The sequence below is a fragment of the Alosa alosa genome, chromosome 3 (genome assembly GCF_017589495.1).
Source record: "Alosa alosa isolate M-15738 ecotype Scorff River chromosome 3, AALO_Geno_1.1, whole genome shotgun sequence".
Classification (NCBI taxonomy): Eukaryota; Metazoa; Chordata; class Actinopteri; order Clupeiformes; family Clupeidae; genus Alosa; species Alosa alosa.
In genome coordinates this window covers 185,001-209,726 of record NC_063191.1, presented here as the reverse complement: position 1 = coordinate 209,726, position 24,726 = coordinate 185,001, and the positions used below count along the sequence as shown (strand labels likewise).

The 24,726-nt window shown below is 44.3% G+C and overlaps 2 protein-coding genes across 6 annotated transcripts in view; one reads left to right on the top strand and one right to left on the bottom strand.

Annotated features, from left to right (window-relative positions):
* The window catches only part of slc37a1 (solute carrier family 37 member 1), a 77,122-nt gene extending 56,005 nt beyond the window's left edge, over positions 1–21,117 (bottom strand). The window contains exons 1-2 of one of the 5 annotated variants that reach the window (XM_048238711.1): positions 20,985–21,117; positions 8,466–8,700 (exon numbers count right to left, since the gene is read on the bottom strand). In XM_048238711.1, coding sequence (XP_048094668.1) covers positions 8,466–8,521 — 56 coding nt within the window. In that variant the 5' untranslated portion in view covers positions 8,522–8,700; positions 20,985–21,117. Of the gene's footprint in view, positions 1–881; positions 1,430–8,465; positions 8,701–18,906; positions 19,092–19,122; positions 19,227–20,984 lie in introns of those variants that run through there. The other 4 variants (XM_048238710.1, XM_048238709.1, XM_048238713.1 and 1 more) reach the window with 4 other exon arrangements.
* rsph1 (radial spoke head component 1) overlaps positions 20,389–24,726 on the top strand; it is an 8,110-nt gene continuing 3,772 nt past the window's right edge. Inside the window, exons 1-5 of the mRNA XM_048238715.1 lie at positions 20,389–20,552; positions 20,748–20,861; positions 20,976–21,081; positions 21,166–21,256; positions 21,762–21,897. Coding sequence (XP_048094672.1) covers positions 20,502–20,552; positions 20,748–20,861; positions 20,976–21,081; positions 21,166–21,256; positions 21,762–21,897 — 498 coding nt within the window. The 5' untranslated portion in view covers positions 20,389–20,501. The remainder of the gene's footprint in view (positions 20,553–20,747; positions 20,862–20,975; positions 21,082–21,165; positions 21,257–21,761; positions 21,898–24,726) is intronic.

Here is a 24,726-nt window from a genome sequence, read left to right as displayed (position 1 = left end):
CACAGGGAGTTAACGCCCGATACCTACCATACACACACACACACACACACATACACACACACACACACGGAGTAAACGCCCGATACCTACCATACACACACACACACACACACACACACACACAGGGAGTTAACGCCCGATACCTACCACACACACACACAGGGAGTTAATGCCCAATACCTACCATACACACACACACACACACACACACACACGGAGTAAACGCCCGATACCTACCATACACACACACACACACACACACACACACACACAGGTAGTTAATGCCCGATACCTACCATACACACACACACACACACACACACACAGGGAGTTAACGCCCGATACCTACCACACACACACACACAGGGAGTTAACGCCCAATACCTACCATACACACACACACACACACACACACACACACACACACACACACACACACAGAGTAAACGCCCGATACCTACCATACACACACACACACACAGACACAGGTAGTTAATGCCCGATACCTACCATACACACACACACACACACACAGGGAGTTAACGCCCGATACCAGCCATACACACACACACACACACACACACACAGGAGTTAACGCCCGATACCTACCACACACACACACACACACAGGAGTTAATGCCCGATACCTACCATACACACACACAAACACACAGGGAGTTAATGCCCGATACCTACCATACACACACACACACACACACAGGAGTTAACGCCCGATCATGAGAGTACACCGAGGAGAATGTGGAGAACAGTACGACTTGACAAAGATGGCTGCGCCCGCAAGTGATGGGAGTTGAAATGTAGTTCTTTGTATTTCTACTACGTTGGCCATTTTAATATCAGTTTTAAATGCTCTTACTTACTTGATTACATTGCTGCTTCAATCCGGTCACCAATGTATCCATTGCCCAGTCTTGCTGTACTCTCAATACAATGTAACGATTTGTTTTCGAGCTGGTTTGCTAGAGAGGCTAATGTAGCTAACAATAACAATAACCAATATAGCTGCAAGCAGCAATGTGGGGGCCAAGCAGAAAAGTGGGGGTCTAGCAGCACTAGCAGCAATGTGGGGGCCTAGCAGCACTAGCAGGAATGTGGGGGCCAAGCAGCACTAGCAGGAATGTGGGGGCCAAGCAGCACTAGCAGCAATGTGGGGGAATAGCAGCAATGTGGGGGTCTAGCAGTACTAGCAGCAATGTGGGGTACTAGCAGCAATGTGGGGGTTCCGGTTCCGGCGCCGTCAGGTGTGGCAGCCTACTCAGCAGCTCCGTGTCTTAGTGTTTGTTTTTACGTCTTTTGTCTACTTTTTGTTTACTTTTTACTTCGCAACTTTTGGATTACACACTTTGAGGAGTGTTTTTATTCTATCCTATGGATACGGACATATTACAACGCTCCAGCGACAGCAAGCTTGTACACACAAGGAACCAGCTGATCGCACTACGACGGAATGCTGGCTGTGTTGCGACAACATTCCAGAGGAACTGTGGTGCTTTCGAGGGGGTTGCAGAGCGGGAGTTAAAAAAAGTGAAGACGGTAAGGCCGGAGAAGAAGTGGAGATACAAGCCCTCAGTTCCATCGATTGTGATGGGGAAGCGTGAACTCACTGGCTAATAAGACTGACGAACTGGATGCCCTGGTAAGAAACCAGAAGTTGTACAGGGAATGTAGTTTGTTATGCTTGACGGAGACGTGGCTAACAAGCCATATCCCCACTTCTAACGTTGAGCAGCCTGGCTTCAGTGTAGCTCGTTTGGACAGAGACTGTAAACTTTCTGGCAAAAAGAAGGGAGGCGGACTGGTGCTGTACATTAACAATAGATGGTGCAATCCCGGACATGTAACAGTAAAGGAGACTGTATGCTGTAAGGAGGTGGAGTTATTAGCGGTTAGTCTCCGTCCATTACTACATGCGAGGGGAGTTCTCATGCAATTGCTGTCTGTGTTTACGTTCCACCTCGAGCTCTTCCGGATACAGCGTGTGGCGTCATCCACTCCACAATCGCAAGGCTTCAAACCCAACACACTGGCGCTTTTTTGTGATCTCTGGCGACTTCAATCACATAACACTGGACTCCACACTCACAAATTTTTTTACCAGTATGTTGACTGCCCTACAAGGAAAAACAGGACAATAGACCTCATGTATGCAAACGCGTGAGGGATGCATACAGTGCAAACCCCCTCCCCACTGGGAAAGTCAGACCACAACCTCATTCATCTCCAGCCAATGTACAAGCCCAAAGTACAGAGGCTACCAGTTCCCACCACACCTTCAGGAAGTGGACACCCGAGAAAGTGGATGAGGCTCTGAGAGACTGCTTCGAGTGTACTGACTGGAGTGTGTTACAGAATGGAGAGGACTTGGAGGAGGTCACACAGTGCACAACTGACTACCTGAACTTCTGCATGGACATTGTTGTTCCCACCAGAACTGTGCGCTGCTTTCCCAACAACAAGCCTTGGATAACCAGCAATGTCAAGACCCTTCTCAACAGGAAAAAGATGGCATGTTCAGAGAGGGGACATGGCAGAGCTGAGGCGCATGCAAGGGGAACTCAAATTCAAGCTGAAGGAAGCTAAGGAGGATTACAGAAAGAAGGTGGAACAGAAGCTGCAGGAAAACAACTTGAAGGAGACATGGGACTGCATGAAGGTTATCACTGGCCTGAAGAAGAACAGCAGCTCTGTGGAGGGGGACCTGGACAGGGGCCGAACCAGTTGAACCACTTCTACAACAGGTTTGACTGCCCTGCTCCAGCTCAATGGCGGTGGTCTGTCCACCATCCCCAGCCCCCACCCTCACACCCCCTCAATACCAGCAAACACTCACCTCCATCATCACAGGCTATCGTACCCCCACCATCACTGGATTTTGCACCCCTCCCCCACATGGCGATCATGAACAATGAGGTGACAACGACCTCAGTCAATAGCCATCAGACACACAGATCCCAGATGCACCCCTCCACCTCCCTCCCCTTACACCCCTCACCATTACAAAGGATCAAGTGACAGTCCAACTTAAGAAATTGCGCAGCAATAAAGCAGCTGGGCCTGACAGACTGTGCCCAAGGCTACTCAAGGCCTGTGCTGCTGAACTGGGGAACCACTGAAGCACATTTTCAATTTGAGCCTAATAATTGGACAAGTTCCAACACTGTGGAAGACATCATGTCTCACCCCTGTCCCTAAAAGCCACACCCTAGTGAGCTTAATGACTACAGACCTGTCACTCTTACATCACATGTGATGAAGACAATGGAGCGATTGGTCTTAGGCATGCTCAGACCCCAGGTGCGCCATGCACTAGACCCATTACAGTTTGCTTACCAGGAGAAAGTGGGCGTGGGCTGATGCCATCACTTATCTTCTACACAGGACACATTCCCACCTGGACAAGGGGAAAAGTGCTGTGAGAATCATGTTCTTTGATTTCTCAAGTGCTTTTAACACCATCCAGCCCCTCAGATTGGGAGACAAGCTCTTGCAGATGGGTGTGGGCGCTCACCTGGTAACCTGGATTACAGATTACCTGACCGGCGACCACAGTTAGCAGACTGAAGAACTGTCTCTCTGACACTGTGATCTGCAGCACCGGGCGCCACAGGGAACTGTGCTCTCTCAGTCCTGTTCACCCCTGTACACATCTGACTTCTGCTACAACACCGAGTCATGCCACATGCAGAAGTTTTCTGATGATACTGCAATTGTGGGGTGTATCAGGAGCCTACAGGAGCCTGGTGGAGGACTTTGTGCAATGGTGCAAACTCAATCATCTTCAACTTAACACTTCAAAGACCAAGGAGATGGTGGTGGATTTCCGCAGGTCTAAGCCCACTCTGCTACCAGTCCACATTGATGGGGTCAATGTGGAGGTGGTTAGCACCTACAAGTATCTGGGTCTCCACCTGGACAATAAACTGGACTGGTCAGCCAACACTGATGCACTCTACAAGAAAGGGCAGAGCAGGCTGTACTTCCTGAGGAGGCTGCGGTCCTTCAATGTGTGCAGTAAGCTCCTCAGGATGTTCTACCAGTCTGTTGTTGCCAGCGTCCTCTTCTATGCAGTAGTATGCTGGGGAGGAAGCACAAGGAAGAAGGATGTGGGGGCGAATTGACAGGCTGGTAAGGAAAGCTGGCTCTGTAGTGGGAGCTGAACTGGAGTGCATCACTTCACTATCTGACAAAAGGACCCTGAACAAACTGATCAACATCTTGGACAATGAGTGTCACCCACTCCACAGCACTATTGTTAAACAGAAGAGCCTGATCAGCTGGAGACTTCGCTCACTCCCTTGCACAACTGACAGACTGAGAAAGTCATTTGTCCCCAGGGCCATTGAACTTGAACATTGAAGAGGAGAGATAGACTTCTCTGCATAGTCTGTCTGCCTCTTCATCCCCTCCATGTTTGGTACTGTCTGTCCACTAGCCACTTGTACCACTGTCTTTATGCCTCACTGTTTTGCGTGCTATATTAGCACATTAGCACATATGCATAACCCCCTCCATGCCACAGCCTGAGACTGTGGCCACATACTTACATTTTCTTAAATAGTTAAATATATAGATATATAGACTTTACTTTACTTTATTTCTGCATTGTTGCACTGTTGACTTACTCATTTGCACTATCACCATGACCACTATCACCATTGCACTACCACCATGACACTCATTCACACAGAGCACCTTAGAGCACCTTACCATACCTTACTATGCACAGAGAATCACAGGCTCAGTCCTGCCTCAGTCATTGCAAAGCCTCTGATTTATTAATCACCACTATGTGGATACTGTTTTAGAATTGATTTAGATTAAGTGTTAGTATAATTTGTATTTTTGTCATTTGTATTTTAGTATATTTTTATATATTGTATTAAGTGTTAGTATAATTTGTATTTTAGTATATTTAGCATATTCTTTATCTTCTACTGTCCTTACTGCTTAGTTGTGTTTTTATATTATATACTTGAATTACTCTTTCTGCTTTTAAAGAATGTGTTTGTGTTGTATGTATGCTGCTGCTGAGACCTTGAATTTCCCCTGGGGATCAATAAAGTATCTATCTATCTATCTATCTATCTAGCAGCGATGTGGGGGAATAGCAGGAATTGTGTTGCCATGGCATGAGCAAGCAACTTTGATGGCAATTGGATAAAGAATGGCTGAGATATCAGGTCATTTACTTTATTACAGCACCCCTAGAGGCCAAATTACGGACATTCACTTACACAAATCTCGCCTCTTCTGCCGCCAAAAGTTGACATGTGAATATATTGTGCCAATCACACACACACTCAGTCACTCTGTCTCTCTCTCACACACACACACATACACACAAACAGTCCCTCTGTCTCTCTCTCTCTCACACACATAAACACAAACTCAGCCTCCCTCTCTCTCTCTCTCTCACTCACACACACACATTCTCACTGACACATGTCCACACCCATATAAACACACACTGTTGCAGATCAAAGTCCATCAAAGAATGTTTATCACTTACACACACACACACACATACACACACAAATTAAACACATTCTAGCTGACCTCTCCCTTTACTTGTCTTTTAAAGATCCGGGCAGACATGGAGGGACAGGGCGAGGAAACAACAGACTGCTAATGCTACTAGTTTATACTGCTAATGCTACTAGTTCATACTGCTAAGGCTACTAGTTTATACTGCTAATGCTACTAGTTCAGACTGCTAATGCTACTAGTGTATACTGCTAATGCTACTAGTTCAGACTGCTAATACTACTAGTTCAGACTGCTAATGCTAATGCTACTAGTTCAGACTGCTAATGCTACTTGTTCAGACTGCTAATGCTACTAGTTTAGACTGCTAAGGCTATTGGTTCAGACCAGAGTGCGGATTACTCCACCATAATTGGGGGGTACTGCTCCTTCACTTCTTCTATGACCATCATGGTCCACTACCATATCAATCCCCACCGTGATCGCCAAGTGCAACATGTGTTGTGCAACACACATACAAGGTCTGCTCACGACTTTCATCCTGTGCATCCAAATTAACAGTAAAGTATTTCCTGATTGGGAGCTTAGAAGAAGCCTAAACTGCTTTTTGTGGCATTTTTGTAGGCCAAGATTGGTAGTTTTGAATTTCCCCTAGGGATCAATAAAGTATCTATCTATCTATCTATCTATCTATCTATCTATCAATAACGTATCTATCTATCTCCCCTAGGGATCAATACAGTATCTATATATCTATCTATCTATCTAAATAAGACTACAGCACGTCGCCTGCCCGCAGCAGCAAGCAGGACAGTTGAGAGGTATCCATGGCTACAGATAACTCTTTACTCACTCCCCTCGACTTTTCATGTAACCTGCATTACAGTCTATAGTACCCAACACACCTGGGCCTGCATTACAGTCTATAGTACACAACACACCTGGGCCTGTATAGTACACAACACACCTGGGCATGCATTACAGTCTATAGTACCCAACACATCTGGGATCTGGGCCTGTATTCACAAAGCATTTGATCTTACAACTAGGAGAACTCCTAAAATGCACTAAAAGATTTTGGGCTACATCTTGCACTTTAGCGCAATTGACTTTCTTTGCGCATTACTTTGTGGGCGGATCTTGGCGCTTTCTATTTTTAATGGCCGGGATCATGACTGTTGCTCCTACTTAAATCTAAAATGGGGTGGTCTGAAGTAGCTACATTAATCATGGGTGTGGTTTGGGCTTAACGTGCAATAAATCAATCAGAGCATCATCTCACATTCCCTTTAACAACAGGCACGCTTGTTCCATAGCGGATTGCTATTATGATGGCGGAATTGCCAGGCGCAGTCAGGGTTAAATGGCATTGGCATGCAGTTCAACATCACGTCTCATTAAGTCCTCTAATATTTCCTAATTTATGTCATCTGTAATTAATTTGGAAATGTGTACGCTTAGATTTATACCTATTTTTTCACATCGACACCACACAACCATTTCCCTCGTAGTAGCAATATTTGTCCTTGTAATTATGTATGGTTTGGAGAAATGGGAACTGCGTCAGATATAGATGAGAGGAGCAAAGTGCATTGGCGAACACAGGCTTCAAGCAAGCCCCTGCAGGTGTAAGCTACGGGCTGTACCTACCATCAGGCAGTTTCTGTTGACTGCTCCAACTCTGCACAGTATTCCATTAACTGCATGACAATAGGCTATTTACAATATTTTATGTAAAGTAGAGTTTGTAAACACGCTATCATCAACTTAATGCACGACAACTTTGTTTGAGCAGGAGAGAATAACAATGACTGGACGAGCAACTACAGAAATTGTAGCCAAGGCTACTTGCTGCTTTCTTTTACTGTCTATGGTTGCTGGTTAACAGCACGTAATAATCTTATTTAAGTGAATTCACAAACTCAAGACTTCAAGGCCATCATGGATATAAAACGTTTTTTGAAAACAAGGAAAGGATGGAGGGAAAGTTTGGAGTTATTTCAGATGGGCTACAACAAGGTAGGCAAAATTGTGGTGCTTGTCAAAACCTTAGCGCAGCTGGAATAAAGCTTATAGGCTGATGTTAAAGCGCACACAATGTTTAAAGCCATATACAACGGTGAATTGAAACAAAACTAAAGGTAACTTTAGCCTTTATAGGGCTGTATAAAGTTGTCCAAATTAATAGGTCAGAATTGCCGTTGTTGTTGTAAAGATATTGCATGTAGATGTACTATATAGGCTACTAAATTTTTAGTTGACCAATGCACAAACAAAACCAGGAAATGGACAAATATTATCAAGGCTTTGAATGTTTCCATCTGTGCACAGGGTGTTTGTAGATTGGTGTGCATAGCATTCATTTCTGCAGGCCTGTGGCCATGCATGCCCCCTTAAAATAGCATCTGAATTCCGTCTGAAATCCGTCTGTGGCGGAATTGTTTTCTGAAACTGCAAAATATCAACAGGGACCGCTTATAACAGAACACCTCTTTCGAAACGCCTCATACATTACGTACCTGTGGAGGGAAAATTCCAATATGCGCTGACTGCAAAATAGGAAAGACAAATGCGCGAGTATACAAAGTCAATTGCGCTGGTGTGCAAGATAGAGCCCTTTAGCTAGTTTTCTCTTAAAAGTAATTTGCAAAGCCTCAGACGTACTCTTAGTAAGGAAAAATGACAACTCCTAGGTTAAGATGAGAGCTCCGTTGCTATGGATGACGTCATTACTCATGCACAAGCTTGATTGAAGTGACCACCTTGATTGGCTGATGATTATAACGCGGGAATGATGCCAAACACCTCCCCTTTAATGTGTCGTATCGTTGGCAGTGTATCGAGATGCGTATTATATTGCCTCAATGATGAAGATGCACAACACACACACTCACACACACACTCTCTCACACGCACTCTCTCACACGCACTCTCTCTCACACACACAAGGGTTAACTCACCATTGGTCCCTGTGGAAGGATGTGAGGAAGCGAATACCAGGGGGTACTGGCGCCATGACAACAAATCATGCAAGCATACACACACACACACACACACACACACACACACACACACACACACACACGCGTACTTTAAACAAACACACACACACACAGGTTCAAACAAACACTAAAGCACACACACACACACTCTCATCGTCTTTCATGTTGATATCCTCAAAAGATGATCCAGTCCCTAAAATAGAGACAGTGAGGGGCAAGAAAGAGGGAGGGAAGGAGAGAGAGGGAGGGAGGTAGGGAGGGAGAGAGAGGGAGGTAGGGAGAGAGGGAAGGAGGGAGGTAGGGAGAGAGAGGGAGGGAGGGAGGGAGAGAGAGAGGGAGGGAGGGAGAGAGAGAGGAGAGAGGGAGAGAGGGAGGGAGGGAGAGAGAGGAGGGGAGAGAGGGAGGGAGGAGGGAGGTAGGGGAGGGAGGGAGAGAGGAGGGAAGGAGAGGAGGGAGGGAGAGAGAGGAGGGAGAGAGAGAGGGAGAGAGGGAGGGAGAGAGAGAGAGGGAAGTAGGGAGAGAGAGGGGAGGAGGGAGGGAGGAGAGAGAGAGAGAGGAGGTAGGGAGAGGGAGGAGGGAGGGAGAGAGAGGAGGGAGAGAGAGAGGAGGTAGGGAGGCAGAGAGGAGGTAGGGAGAGAGAGGGAGGGAGGGAGAGAGAGGAGGTGGGAGAGAGGAGGGAGAGGAGGGGGAGAGAGAGGGAGAGAGAGAGAGGAGGAGGAGAGAGAGAGGGAGGGAGGGAGAGAGAGGAGGAGGAGGGAGGTGAGAGAGGGAGGAGGGAGAGGGAGGGAGAGGGAGAGAGGGAGGGAGGAGTGGAGAGAGGAGGAGGGAGGGAGAGGGAGGAGGAGAGGGAGGAGGAGAGAGAGGAGGGAGGAGAGGAGGCAGGAGAGAGAGGAGGGAGGGAGGAGGGAGGGAGGGAGGGAGGAGAGAGAGGAGGAGGGAGAGGGGAGGAGAGAGAGAGAGGGTGAGGGAGAGAGAGGAGAGAGGGAGGGAGGGAGAGAGAGAGGGAGGGAGGGAGAGAGGGAGGTAGGGAGAGAGAGGGAGGGAAAGAAAGAGGTTCAACAGCCATTTACTGGATCATTTCTCCATGACCATAGTGGCGCGCCTCATACGCGTCTCATACAAAGCCAAACACCATAAAAACATACATAAACATATAAACATATTCACACATATAAAATCCCAATAACATATTAAAAGCTCAGAGATATGAAGGTGCTATGTCATTCAGAGCTTTGTAAGTAATTAACATAACCTTGAAATCAATTCTATAGGAAACAGGGAGCCAGTGCAGTTCAGCCAACACAGGGGTGATGTGCTCTCTTCTTGGTCTTTGTTAAAAGTCTAGCCGCTAACACAGGGGTGTTGTGTTCTCTCTTCTTGGTCTTAGTTAAAAGTCTAGCAGCAGATTCTGTATGAGTTCCAATGTCTTTATATGTTTTTTGGGAGACCAGTAAAAAGTGCATTGCAGTAGTCTAACCTGCTAGTGATAAAGGCATGGATTAAAAGGGTTAATTTCTCTGCATCTTGTTGGGTTAAAAAAGGCCGCACTTGACAGTGTTCCTCAGGTGGAAATAAGCTGTCTGGGTAACTTTACTGATATGGGGTTTGAAGCTCAGCTATGTATCTAAGATGACTCCTAGGCTTGTTACTTTTGAACGGTGTCTCGTTTGATTTTGGTCCAACGAAAAGTATAGATAGATAGATAGATAGATACTTATCTGCATAGCTGTGGAAGTTTACATTATGCTGACTTATGCTGTTTCCTAACGGAAGCATATATAGAGAAAAAAACAGAGGAGCAAGACCAGAGAACAAAAGGCAAGTCGTGTTTTACAGATACATGATCTCTTAAACTAACATAAACCTCTCCACCAGTAATGTAGGTTTGAAACCAGTTTAGAACATTATCAATCCACTTTGCAAAGTCTGTGAATTAAAACGTTATGATCGATGGTGTTGAATACTACACTCAAATCTAGAAGAATAAGGATTGAGACTTTGTCAGTAGCAAGTCTGGGATCATTAACTATTTTACTAGGGTCATTTCTGTGCTGTGATTTGATCTAAAACCTGATTGGAATTGTTCCAGAATATTGTTTTTATTGAGGAAGTACTTTGCTCAGGAAAGGTAGGCTTGATAAAGGCCTGTAATTACTCAGGATAGTATAGTCAAGATTTCACTTTTTAAGTAAAGGTTTCACAACATTGGTTTTATAAGGAGTCAGAAATATACCTGTTTCTAATGAGGTATTTATTATCTTGAGAATACAGGGAGCCAAACTATCATATCCGTTCTTGAGGAATCTAGTAGGGACTGGATCCAGAGCACATGTTGAGGAGCTAGTCTGAACTGGTTGTACTTTTGCTGAGCTCAGATTGTGTAATAGTGTTAAAAAATCTGCACAACCTGGGGGGCTGGTTTTTTTTGGTGCACTATCAAACTTATTATTGAAGTTCTTTTGTTTTTGAAGAAGTCTGCAAATTGAGTGTGTCAAAGGGTGTTTGATGTACAGTAGCAGCCTAGTAAATAAAGTTAATATGCGCCTAGTAAATAAAGTTAATATGCTAAATAAACGTATTATACTAAATAAACTTAATATACTAAATAAACTTAAGTCAGTTTAAGTGAATAAAGTGAATAGGCTAATTGCCTTCCAAAGAAGGAAAGACAAGGGTTGCCACTCTCCTTGACACAAAAGGGTTGAAAGTAAACAATACTGTTATAAATCTTGGTGTGTTTATAGACAGTCAAGTCAAGTCACGTCACAATTATTTATATAGCACATATAATTGACTCAAGGTGCTCACAGATGATTATGATAAACTGCACAATGTAACACTGCTACTACTAATAGGCCTGGAGCACAATGTAAAACTGCTACTACTAATAAGCTTAGGCCTGGAGCACAATGTAAAACAACTACTGACAGTGCCTCCACCATAACTCTCACCAAGGAATGATGGCGGCGCTGTATCACACGCACTTTACCTCTCTCTGTCCCAACCGTGACGGTGTTTTGTCTGCTTAAAAAGTGTTTGTCCGAAAGTTTTACGTGTTCGTCTCGTCTTTTACTACGCCGTACTACAAGTACAGCAGGCAGTTTTAATTGACATCTGCAAAAACAAGTTTTGCAGCCGCTCTGGACTTTGCAACAGAGACGCTTAAAGGAACTCGGACTACTCCGCCTGCAACAACACCGACTCGCCTGCTACTCCTCCCCGAAAGAAAGCGCCGGAAGCGGTGTGCGAGGAAGCAGAAGAGGGGCAAGCGCTGAGGCGCCCGGGCCAGGCTAGCGGCCAGCCCAACTCGCCCAGCCATACCATCCATTCTCCTGGCAAATGTACGATCACTGGACAACAAAATGGATCACATAATGACTGCTGAGATCAACGAACCGGACAGTAAGTAACTGCTGTGTGCTCGCTTTCACTGAGACTTGGTTAAATGACAACATTCGACTCAACTGGAGCAGCTAGCATGCTATCGAGCAGACAGGGCCATTGTAAAGGGAGGTAAATCACGAGGAGGAGGAATCTGTGTTTACATCCGCGGACGCATGGTGCCGGACACTGTAGTAGTATGCAAACACTGCTCACCACTGGCAGAGTTTATGATCATAAAAGTGCCGCCCTTTTACCTGCCAAGGAAATTACTGCGATTCTGCTAGTCGCAGTATACATCCCGCCTACCAACAACAACAGCAGATAAGAACGCGGCTCTTAGTGAACTGTACCAGGCTGTCAGTGAACAACAGACGGCACACCCAGACGGTTTCACCATCTTCACTGGAGATTTTAACCATGCTGATCTCAAAACTGTACTTCCAAAGCTACACCAGCATGTTGATTTTCCAACAAGAGGAGATAACATCCTGGACCTGGTCTACACTACACACAAAGGAGCATACAAAGCCACCCCCCTCCCCCACATTGGACTTTCAGACCATATCACTGTTATGCTAATGCCCGCATACAGACAAAGGGTAAAAGCGAACAAACCGGTTCGTAAGCAGGTAAAAGTGTGGCCTGAGGGAGCCTCCGATGCTCTTCAAGACTGCTTTGACACAACAGACTGGGAAATGTTTAAGCAGGCAGCCACTTACAACAACCGGACAGACATAGAGGAGTATACAGACACTGTAACCTCTTACATCACCAAGTGCATCGATGATGATGTGACCCACACAAAAGACATCATCACTGGGCTAACTGGAAGCCATGGCTGACAGGGGATGTCCTCAGGCTGCTGAGGGCCAGAGACAAAGCCTACAGAGCTGGGGATGAAGCTGGCATGAAAACAGCGAGAGCCAACCTGTCCCGTGGCATCAAGGAAGCAAAAAGGAATACACTCACAAGATAACCACCCACTTCAAAGACAGCAGGAACGCACAAAGCCTATGGCAGGGCATTCAGGCCCTCACGGACTACAAGCCCGCGCCACAGAGCTGTGAGAGCAACATCCCTCTGCTCAACAACCTGAACCGCTTCTTTGCTCGCTTTGAAGCACAAAACAGCACCTGCCCACAGAAGACCCATCCCCCTACATGAGCAGCCCCTGTGCCTCTCTGCCGACAGCGTGAAGAGGACACTTGCTGCTATCAACACCAGAAGAAGGCAACAGGTCCAGACAACATCCCAGGTCGGCGCTGAAGGACTGCGCGGGGAGCTTAAGGATGTCTTCATAGACATCTTTAACACTTCCCTGAAGCAAGCCATCGTCCCATGTTTCAAAGCTGCCACCATCATACCTGTGCCGAAGAAAACTGCTCCATCCTGCTTCAATGACTACCGCCCTGTGGCACTGACACCCATCATCATGAAGTGCTTTGAGCGGCTTGTCATGTCACATATCAAAGCCATTCTCCCCCCCACCCTGGACCCCTTCCAGTTTGCATACCGAGCCAAGCGGTCTACAGAGGATGCAATCTGCTCTGCCCTCCACCCAGCCCTCACCCACCTGGAAAAAAGAGACTCATATGTGAGATTGCTGTTTATAGACTTCAGTTCTGCATTCAACACCATAATACCACAACAACTCATCTGCAAACTTGACAAACTGGGACTCAGTACCTACCTCTGCAACTGGCTACTGGACTTCCTATGTCAGAGGCCCCAAGTAGTACGTGTTGGCAACAATACCTCAAGCAGCATTACACTGAGCACAGGGGCCCCCAAGGCCGCGTGCTCAGTCCGCTGCTCTTCACCCCTGCTGACTCATGACTGCACTGCAACCTACAGCAACAATCACATAGTGAAATTTGCTGACGACACAACTCTGGTGGGTCTCATCACCAAGGGCTGACGAGACTCAATACAGGTTGGAGGTCGACCATCTGACCACCACGGTGCAGGGACAACAACCTCCTGCTGAACGCCAGCAAGACCAAAGAGATTGTTGTTGACTTCCGGAGAGGTCACACCCAACACCTGCCACTGACCATCGACGGTGCTGTGGTGGAGAGAGCGAGCAGCACCAAATTCCTGGGGTGCACATCAGTGAAGACCTCTCCTGGACCACCAACACTGCATCACTGGCGAAGAGAGCTCAGCGCCGCCTGTACTTCCTAAGGAAACTCAGGCGAGCAAGTGCTCCACCAGCCATCATGACCACATTCTACCGAGGCACCATTGAGAGCATCCTCTCCAGCTGTATCGCTGTGTGAGGCGGAAGCTGCACTGAATACAACAGGAAAGCCCTGCAGCGCATAGTGAACACAGCTGGAAGGATCATTGGTGCTTCACTCCCTCCCTGAAGGACATTTACACCACCCACCTCACCCCTCAAGCAGGCTGACCAAAATTGTGAGTGATGCAAGTCACCCCGCTCACAATCTGTTTGATCTACTGCCCTCTGGGAAGAGGTACAGAAGCCTGCGCCCCCCACTACCAGACTCACCAACAGCTTCATACACCAAGCTGTAAGGATGCTGAACTCTCTCCCTCCTCTCCCCCCTCCACCCTCAGCTACATAACATCCTGGACATTGGACCCACAATGGCCGCCTGCACTACTCCACTTGCACACTTGAACACTTGCACACTTGTACACTTTACAACTTGGTGTTGTTGTCCTGAAAACACAACACTTCTGCTGCTCTTACATAACTTGCACCACTATGCCACTTTCTTTATTACTTAGGTCAAACAGAACTACCCAAGCCTTTTATTGGCCTGACTTTGCACTAGTATTTTATTGACTGTCTATGCACAATTTCAACCAAATTTTGCTGCTCTTATTTTTTCATTATTATATGTGCCCTCTTATTTACTTATTTACTTACTTTTTTGTTTACTTGAATGTTATGTTTGTCTGTGGACTTAAATTGGTAAAATATGTCTTGTCTTCACCGTGGGATAGTGAGAAACGTAATTTCGATCTCTTTGTATGTCTGGAACATGTGAAGAAATTGACAATAAAAGCTGACTTTGACTTTGACTTTGATGGGATTCTTTTCAGTCTAGTCATTCTTCTATATGTCAAACACACCTAACGTGTTTCTAGCCAGGAGCGCAATTTTCATTTCTTCTGACAATAGACCACACTTTCAGACAAAGTCACTACCATTTAGTAACTCCTGCCGTTTACATTGGTAATTAAATGACTGGACAGGCTATTACCTAGCATGCCCTCTAAATAAGCTATTAGCAATGAGGTCACTTTTGAAGATTTTGGGGGGGACTTTGTGACACCAAGATGACATTGTCTGTAACTCTCCAATAGTGGTTCTTATGGAATTGTGTGCCTATCTTACCATCCTCCATACTGTACGTGGGGGCAAGATAACCTTGGGTCTTTGTCCAAGCATGCTTGTGACATTTCCAGTTGATTAGAACCATTTAATCATTGTTTTAACTGTAAATATAGGCATTTTCAACAAAGTACTAGTGTTAATTTTGTCACCTATTTTTAATTTAGCCGTAGTCTTAGTCTTGTGACGAAATGTGCTTTTTAGTCTTTGTCATATTTAGTCATTCAAATATAATTTTTGTTAGTCAAGTTTTAGTCGACTAAAAGTCTCGTTATTTTAGTCTAGTTTTAGTCAAAAGAAAACTAAAGGTATCTTAGTCTTAGTCAGTTTTAGTCAAAACATTTTAGTCTTTTTTTTTATAACAAATTATTTCTGATTACTAGGTAGGCTATCTACCATTGTGGCATAAAGCTTAGGTAGTTAGCTTGCTAACTCGGGCAAAAATACCCAGTGTTCTTGTTCCATGTAGTTTTGTGTTGCAGCCACAGGGTTGCAGCAACAGCACGTAGACTAGCCTACAGGAAAGCTGTTGCGCGTGAACTCATTCGAATATTTTGAAAACGTAACAGCTAGATATTCTGTCTTCTCATTTTGTTGACCTAAAATGAAAGAGATTTTATCTTAGTTTTTATTTCATGCAAAACATTTTAGTCTTGTCTTTTTTCGTCAACAATGATGGATATTAAGATAGTCTTAGTCAGTGTTACAGTACATTAGTGCTGTCTCGTCATCGTCTCGTCTTAGTCATGAAAAAAAAGGTTGTTGACGAACATATTTCCTCTCGTCTTGTCTGACGAAATTAACACTACAAAGTACCTAGTTTGTATAGACATTTCCTGACTTAAATGTCAACATACTTTCTTTTCAATTAAATTTAGTGTATTCTCTCGTCTTTCTGATGTTGAAAAATGACTAGAGGATTTAGCATCTGTGTCACTTTATTTTCATACCTTAATGAAAAAAAGTCATGAAAAACTTCTGAAAGTTCACAGACACTCTGATTAACTTAAATAAATTGAAATTAGATAGGAAAATGCTTCTGTTATGTTTTGTATATAAGATTTTTCTATATAAAATATTTATTTATTTACTTTCCTTTTTCTCAGAATAAATTGTCTTCCCTTCAAGATTGGATTTTTCCTCATTGTTTTCATTGTGAGAGTACAATGAATAATCAAGATTATTTGACAGTGAATTATTCAGAAGATAAGAGACAGAAGATTATTTTTATACCTGTTTTTAGTCAAATTTACCCAAATTCTGGAGGGTACTGTATATACCCTCCAATTATTCTTTATTTTTAAATGTTTTTGCCTTGTGCGTTTTATGTTTTCTTTTTTATTATAGTGTTTACCCTTACCCAATTCCGGCCCGCGACCTAATGTCAAAATAATAATGTAATCCGGCCCTTGAGGGTATTTTTAATTGCGACAAACAACGATACTGATTAAAATAGACGATAGATCCAAGTACGGTGACAAATCCCATTTGTACTCTCCTCCACTATTTGCTAGACATCCAGAGCTTGATTCAAACCCAAAATCGCTGCACAAATTTTCAGGAAATACTTGTATTACACGCGAGAAACACGAAGACGTGCATTTGTAATGACGCGGAAGCAATGCAGGCCATAGTTTTGCACAAATTGAAGCAGAAATAGGCCTACACCAAATGTTGAAAAACGTTCACATGTGATGAAGTCTTAGGCTATGTCACCTATTCTGATTCTGGAGAAGAATATCCTTTTGGAGATTATGATCAATCTTCTATTGACAGTGATAATCACGGTGCGTGTGAATGGAGGTGCGTCTTTGCCTGTATACGACAGTGTCCACTAAGCATACCATACTTATTTCGACCCACTGCCCAACATAGCTTGGAGGTTTCAGTGGTAATCGTGATGATAGTGTCCGTAATGGACGTGGTACAGACAGCAGGGCTAGTAGAAATAGGGCTCTGAAGAACTACAAAGTCACCCGTGATGGGAACTGATTTGACCAGGACACTTTATTGTAGGCCTTGTGGTTATAGGCTAGGCTAGTAATAATGTACTATTGTTGGTATAGATCTTGGGTGTTTTCTTGTTAATTTGTTATGTGGGTAATATGACAAAAAAGAAAGTAAACTTGCCCAAATATGTTCATCCAGTATTTACTGAAAGGTGCATAATCTGAGGTGCTTGCCATCCAGTGGCAAATTAGATGGGTAAATGTACCCCCTTCATAAACTTTTGTTTATACTCAAAGATTTTTACATTTACAATAGGACTTTATCTCTGACCACTTTCAAGACATGGCCTTTTGGAATTTTGATATAAAAATCCAATGGTATTGCTTTCTTAAACCTGATGCCTAGTTTGTCAGGTTTTATCATTTGTATTAATATTTACTTTATCATTATTTAAATATTTAAAAACATTGCATTTTAGGAAATAGCCGTTGTTTTTTTGTATTATTCTTTAACACTGACGTGGCCCTCCAATCAGATGACATTGGCAGAAGTGGCCCCCCGCTCATTTGAGTTTGAGACCCCTGCATTAGGCTATGTTTAAACTGTTTGACTATTGCCCTTCTATGCTTTTATTTGCTATTACTGTTTGCTTTTGTTTAAAGCACATTGAATGAGCTCTGTGAATGAAATGCTCTATATAAATAAACTTGACTTGACAGTGTGAATGAAAGTAGTAAAATATGCATTTAATATACATTTATTATGTTTAATAGATTCAATACACATATTTTCTCTAGAACAGCCACAGTCACACCTCACTCTCTAGAACAGCCACATCTTGCTCTCTAGAACAGTCACACCTCACTCTCTAGAACAGCCACACCTCACTCTCTAGAACTGTCACATCTTGCTCTCTAGAACAGTCACACCTCACTCTCTAGAACAGCCACACCTCACTCTCTAGAACAGCCACATCTTGCTCTCTAGAACAGCCACATCTTGCTCTCTAGAACAGTCACACCTCACTCTCTAGAACAGCCACATCTTCCTCTCTAGAACAGCCACACCTTCTTGAATTTCCCCTGGGGATCAATAAAGTATCTATCTATCTATCTATCTATCTATCTATCTATCTAACTCTCTAGAACAGTCACACCTTAAGGACTAATACACACAAACACACTATCACATATACCACCAAGACACTCATCGTTATCACACATACACACTGCATGCACAGCCCACACATGCACACAAAACAAACAAACACACACACACACACACGCGCGCGCACCCCTAACACCTGGACACCCTTACCCCCTGCAATCCAGTGGCCCTGATGTAGCCCTGATGTGGCCCTGATGTGGCCCGGGCTACAGCCCCATTAATAAGCGACCTACCCCAACCCTGCTACAGGTCACCTCCAAACACTCCACGCTACAGACACCTCGGCTCCTTCACCCTTACCCAAACTCTGCTACAGGTCACCTGCATACAAACACTCCACGCTACAGACATCTCGGCTCCACAGCAAAACTACCTACCCCTCTAATGACAGACCATATCACAGCCCATCAGACACAACTAACCATCCAACTTCTAGAGATTTCCTTGTGTCCTCGCAGAAGCGACGGGAACGCAGCGAATAACTTCCAAACCACATCAACACACAGAACACAACCAAGTCTGCGTGTGACCTACCGGTTAGATCTTTGACTTATGCTGTCGGTAACCCCGTGAGTCCCGTGGATCGGACAGCATTTCAGATCCGAGTTCAAATTAATCAGACTCCTGATCATTACACGCAGCAAAGGCAACACCAGCGCAGAAGAGCCAGAATCATCACTCAGAAGCCATGCTCAACTGTTTCCCGTATTTTGTCTGTCTTCTGCTCTAATGAGTATGTATTTGTCTTACCGGAATCTAGAAGGCTACGGAACCACGGCCGAGTCGTTTCTTTACGTGCCTGTGTGGCAGACTTCCTCATTCACACAGTACAGTGTAGACTAGACAAACAGCTCACGCTGCTCACTACACTGACGTCACTACACGGAACTGGTTTTGCCTGCACACGATGGGCTCGTGGCACGCCTCCGGTGACTCCTTGTCATTTCTCTGATGTCGTTGTTGGGAAACTATAGTATTAAATGAAATGAAAATTAAACGAATACTCGTGCTATCCATACTGAATTGAACACAGAAAATAGCCTACCTAAACATGGCCTAGCCTACATGGACGCAAAATGCCACTGCCTCGTAGATAATTTACTCTTCCTAAATGCTTCTACCAGATAATGTTCTGAGTTCTCTTCCAAGGCCAGGTTAGGACTGACTAGCCGACGGGGTGATATGGACACTATATTGTTTTAATAAGTAGCCTAGGCTATAAGTAGGCCTATATATACTTTTAATAAACAATCTTTATCGCACTTTGTTTTGGTTTGTTCATTCATTCATTTCATGAATTACTTTCAAAAAGAGTCTCACAGAGACACTATAGGTTACACTCTTATGAGGAAAACTATAGACCACAGAATTTGTCCACTAGTTAGGCTAGTCTACATTAGACCACTAACACAGCGGTAGCCAATTTTGAGATTGTGTCGGCATTTGTTCGGTAGGTAGCCTAAAGCTGCACTAAACAAGATTTTCTTTCGGGGTCCCGCTACAGTTGAAAATATCAGTAATAAACGAACTATATGCGTCTTTTGCAACAAAGTATGTTCATACTTAAAGTATGAACATAACTCTGAATGCACCGCACAACAGTAGCCTAAGAAAGATCTCCAGGTCTTCATTTCCAGGGTAGGGGATACTTCTTGCTAGGTCGATTCGCCTACAGAGGGCCGCTCAGACAAAGGCAGAAGTGTTGTTCGTCATGTTATGAGGTTATGTCCCATCAAAATGATTTCGGAAATATGTTAAGGTCATGCTTTTACTTAAGGCGGCTGGCCAGTGGTTGAGCTAAACGCTGATAATATGAAAGCAGCTGATTTCAGACTATAATAATCATTCAGAGTCAGATGAGTTTGTCCATTTACTTGTTAGAAGCCGGCTCCTCGCATTTCAAAAAGTTTATTTCCACAACTGCAGATGACCAAAATCGAAATCCTTTGCGTTTTTTGCAAAGCACCTACCAGCCTGTTTTCCACGTAACCGTGTGGTTGTCATGACAACAGTAAACTGAAGCCAAGACCTGTGTGTCATTAACGTTACGTTACCTTAGCATTAGCCCAAGTAAGGCAATCTAACGCTGTCACTTACTTTAAAGTTACTACTTACTTTACTTTGTTATAATGTCAGACGCCGGATCTGTGGATTTGGACGACGAACAGGGGTACCTTGGGGTGAGATCAAATATGATGTGATTTCTTAGTTAACTTAAGTTATCGATACAACGCCTGCTTGCAAGCCAATAGCCTACACTACATTTTAACGTTAACGATACCATACTTTTACTTTAAAGTAATAGTATGATATCGTTAACGTTTATATTTGGCTCTATAGACTAACGTTCATAGCAATGTTGTTGATTGTTGCAGGAGTACGAGGGGGAGCGGAATGAAGCCGGAGAAAGACATGGTTTTGGCAGAGCAGTACTACCAAACGGAGACACCTACCAGGGCCTGTACGAAAATGGCAAACGATGCGGTCAGGTAAGTTAACGTCACGCCACTTTGCTTTGAAGTTTGAAGAGCACCGGTCTCCCCCATGTTTGTTATAAAGTTAAAAGTTAACGTTACGCGCATTCCACCTCTTCTCTGTTGAAGGGAACTTACCGGTTCAAGAACGGTGCACGGTATATTGGAGAGTACTACCAAAACTTGAAGCATGGTCATGGGATTTTCTACTATCCAGATGGCTCCAAATACGAGGGTGCGATGAAAGACGTCAGATATTCAGCCAGTTAGCACTTTTCCGGATACAAGACATGGGTGAATGAGGCTCTCTCTCTTGCAGGGAGCTGGGTGGAGGACCTCAGACAAGGCCACGGGGTGTACTCGTACCCCAATGGAGACACATATGACGGGGAGTGGCTACGACATCAGAGGTGCCCTGACCACACACGTTCTCACACGCATACTTCACATCCAGTTCACACATATGTGCACATTAACACACACACACCTCTCACACACTTTTCTGTGGAATGAGAAGATTAAACATTGACTTTCTTTCATGTAGCCTGTGCTCTCTCCCTCCCTCCCTCTTTCTTACTCTCCCTCATACTCTCTCTCTCCCTCCCTCTTTCTTACTCTCCCTCATACTCTCTCTTTCCCTCTTTCTCTCTCAGGCAGGGGCAGGGTGTGTATGTGTATAAGGCTACTGGTTCACCCCTCCCTCTCTCTCCCTCTCTCTCTCCCTCCCTCTTTCTCTCTCAGGCAGGGGCAGGGTGTTTACGTGTTTAAGGCTACTGGTTCACCCCTCCCTCTCTCTCCCTCTCTCTCTCTCTCTCCCTCTCTCTCTCAGGCAGGGGCAGGGTGTTTACGTGTATAAGGCTACTGGTTCACCCCTCCCTCTCTCTCCCTCTCTCTCTCTCTCCCTCTCTCTCTCAGGCAGGGGCAGGGTGTGTATGTGTACAAGGCTACTGGTTCCCAGTACTGTGGCTCGTGGGCGGGGGGGAAGATGCAGGGCGCTGGAGAAATCATCCATCTCAACCACAGATTCCAGGGCAACTTCCACAGCAACTACGTGAGTGCAGCCTACCGTGTGTGTGGGTGTGTGTGTGTGTATGTGTGTGTGTGTGTGTGTGTGTGTATGTGTGAAATCATCCATCTCAACCACAGATTCCAGGGCAACTTCCACAGCAACTACGTGAGTGCAGCCTACCGTGTGTGTGTGGGTGTGTGTGTGTGTGTATGTGTGTGTGTGTGTATGTGTGAAATCATCCATCTCAACCACAGATTCCAGGGCAACTTCCACAGCAACTACGCGAGTGCAGAGACCACATGCTACTGCTCAACCTACCGTGTGTGTGTGTGCGTGCGTGTGTGCGTATGTGTGTCCGATGCGTGCGTGTGTGTGTGCGCGTGTGTGTGTGTGTGCGTGTATTACGAGCGCATATCCATATGGTGCATGTGTGTATAGTGTGTGTGGTGCTTGTGTAAGTGTGTGTGTGTGTGTAATGTGCAAATGAAAGTGTGCAGCGGTGTTCACAGTCTAGGAGCGGCGATTTCGATAATATTTATGAAATTGAATACCTCATAAAATCACGATTAATACATTTTAAAGATCCCATGCCATTAAAATCCCACTTTTCTTGTTGTTTTTTAAATAACATAGGTCAAAATAAATTTGTGACCTGTTTTAAGTTTGAAATCTATGCAGTTTGTCTGCTGTATGCAATAGCCAAATGAAAGAAAAAGGCAGAAAACTGACTAATTATTATTCATGGTCCCGCCCACTTGGTTGGTTCGTAACCACTCACAGAAATTCTGACAGAATCTAGGTTGAGCTAGTGCTAATACCTATAACTACCATAACTATGGGGACATAGTTATGGTAGTTATAGGTACATACCATACATAACATACCATAACTATGGGGAGTACAGCAGGGGGTTTGCATCACGTTGGTATTGAAACCTGGAGTTGTGCAATCACGGAGGTTGCCCACCTCTCCACCAACTGTAAGTACTTTTATCTACACAAGGAAATCCTATTTAATCCTATTTAGAGTGTGGTAGACACTACCGTCATTTTGTATACGTTCAATTAGCATTTTTGCCTGTTCCGGTTCGTAAGAAAAATCCCTACGAGCGAATGAACGGGGTTTCGATAATTATAAAAAAAATAATGCCTCCGATAGTTAAATAACTGCTCACGAGTCCCCGCGTTCGTTTTCTGTCAATAAAATTAACGTGCATGTTTTCTCCGTGAGGACTTTACATCTGCTATATCTCAAAGATATGAATCTTGAATTTCCCCTTGGGGATCAATAAAGTATCTATCTATCTATCTAAAATATGACTGTTGCTATGCCTCTGCTACCAGCGAAAAACATTAAACTAACTGTCTTCCGCGCTCCTAGCTTAATGTGTCACAAGGTGAGAAGAAACTAAGTAAGGGATAACGGCCGACAAGGGCGAGGTGGAGGCTTAGAACTCCGGCGATGTGCGCAGCCTCCGCAGAGACATTTTTTCCATCGAACAGGTCACCTCAAAGGCCGTTATCCCGCTTATCTCCCGGTTACCACCAGGGCTTTGAACCGGTTCAAGGAACGAAAACGAAAACCGGGAACTTTTTGTATTTTACAGGGAACAGAAACGAAACGGGAAACGTTATTTTTTATGCTATGGAACAGGAACACTTATTTAAAAATAATGGTAACCGGTTAAATAAGAGGTAAATTTCGATCCATCGTTAATTAAAACGCTCATTCCAAACACAATATCAATAGCTATATTTGTCGACTCCACGTTAATGATGGACTAGCGAACATTAGGCCTACTGGATGGCCTTTCCCCCCGACAGTTGCAATTTGTTGTTGCCCGAGTGGCATAACCACGTGTCTTAATAATGTCGTTACGTTTGTGTGGAAATTTTGTCTTTTAACAATAAACTACACATTTGAAATAATTGTAGGCCTATTTAATTATTATTATTATTAATAATATAATTATTATTATGTAATAATGGTTGTAATATTATTACATTTGGTTTAAGCTGGATGAGAAAGATGTGACATAATTCTATAGTATTAAACAGCTGACAGGAACGAAATTAACCGTTCCGGGAACAGTATTTTTTTGTTCTAACCGGTTCGGGAACGTCAATTTATTGGTGGAACTCATAACCGGAAACGTTATAATTCCGTTTCTGTTCGGAACGAACCGATTGGAAAAATAAATCGGTTCAAAGCCCTGGTTGCCACTACAGGCAATAGTCATGCCTTTATAGCACTATAGGCAATAGTCATGCCTTCATAGCACAATAGGCAATAGTCATGCCTTTATAGCACTATAGGCAATAGTCATGCCTTTATAGCACGCAAAGGAAACAAGCGGTTCCGTTTAGAAAGAAGCCGACTTGTTCAGTTTGCTGTACAACTTTCCTTGGCCCTATAACAGCGATAGCGTGTACAGTTAACTTGTTTACATTTGATTCCATTGTTGCGAAGCCTGCTTCCAGGCTCAACCGTCATCCTACTATGGTTGTTATAGTTACCATAAGCTTTGATATGGAACTTTGATATAAACCTTTTTTACCAGATCTACTTCAAAGGTAGCCTGTTATAGGAAGTTAATGGCCACCCCATCAGCCAATCAGAGAAGAGAATCCCATTGTTAAGGGAGATAAACATAGTTAGCTTTTCCGAGCGAGGATAACAAGTTTTCTCACAATGATCATGCAGTTAAATGTTAAAAGTTAACATCGCTCGATGGTGTTTTATGCCCCCAACGTCGTCTTCCAGGCAGCGCTGCCACCGTCGACTTAAAGGCACCGAATCCTAAACCTAATCCCAACCCCAACCCTAACCTTAACCCATGCCTAACCATAGCGCCTTCCAGGCAGTGCTGCC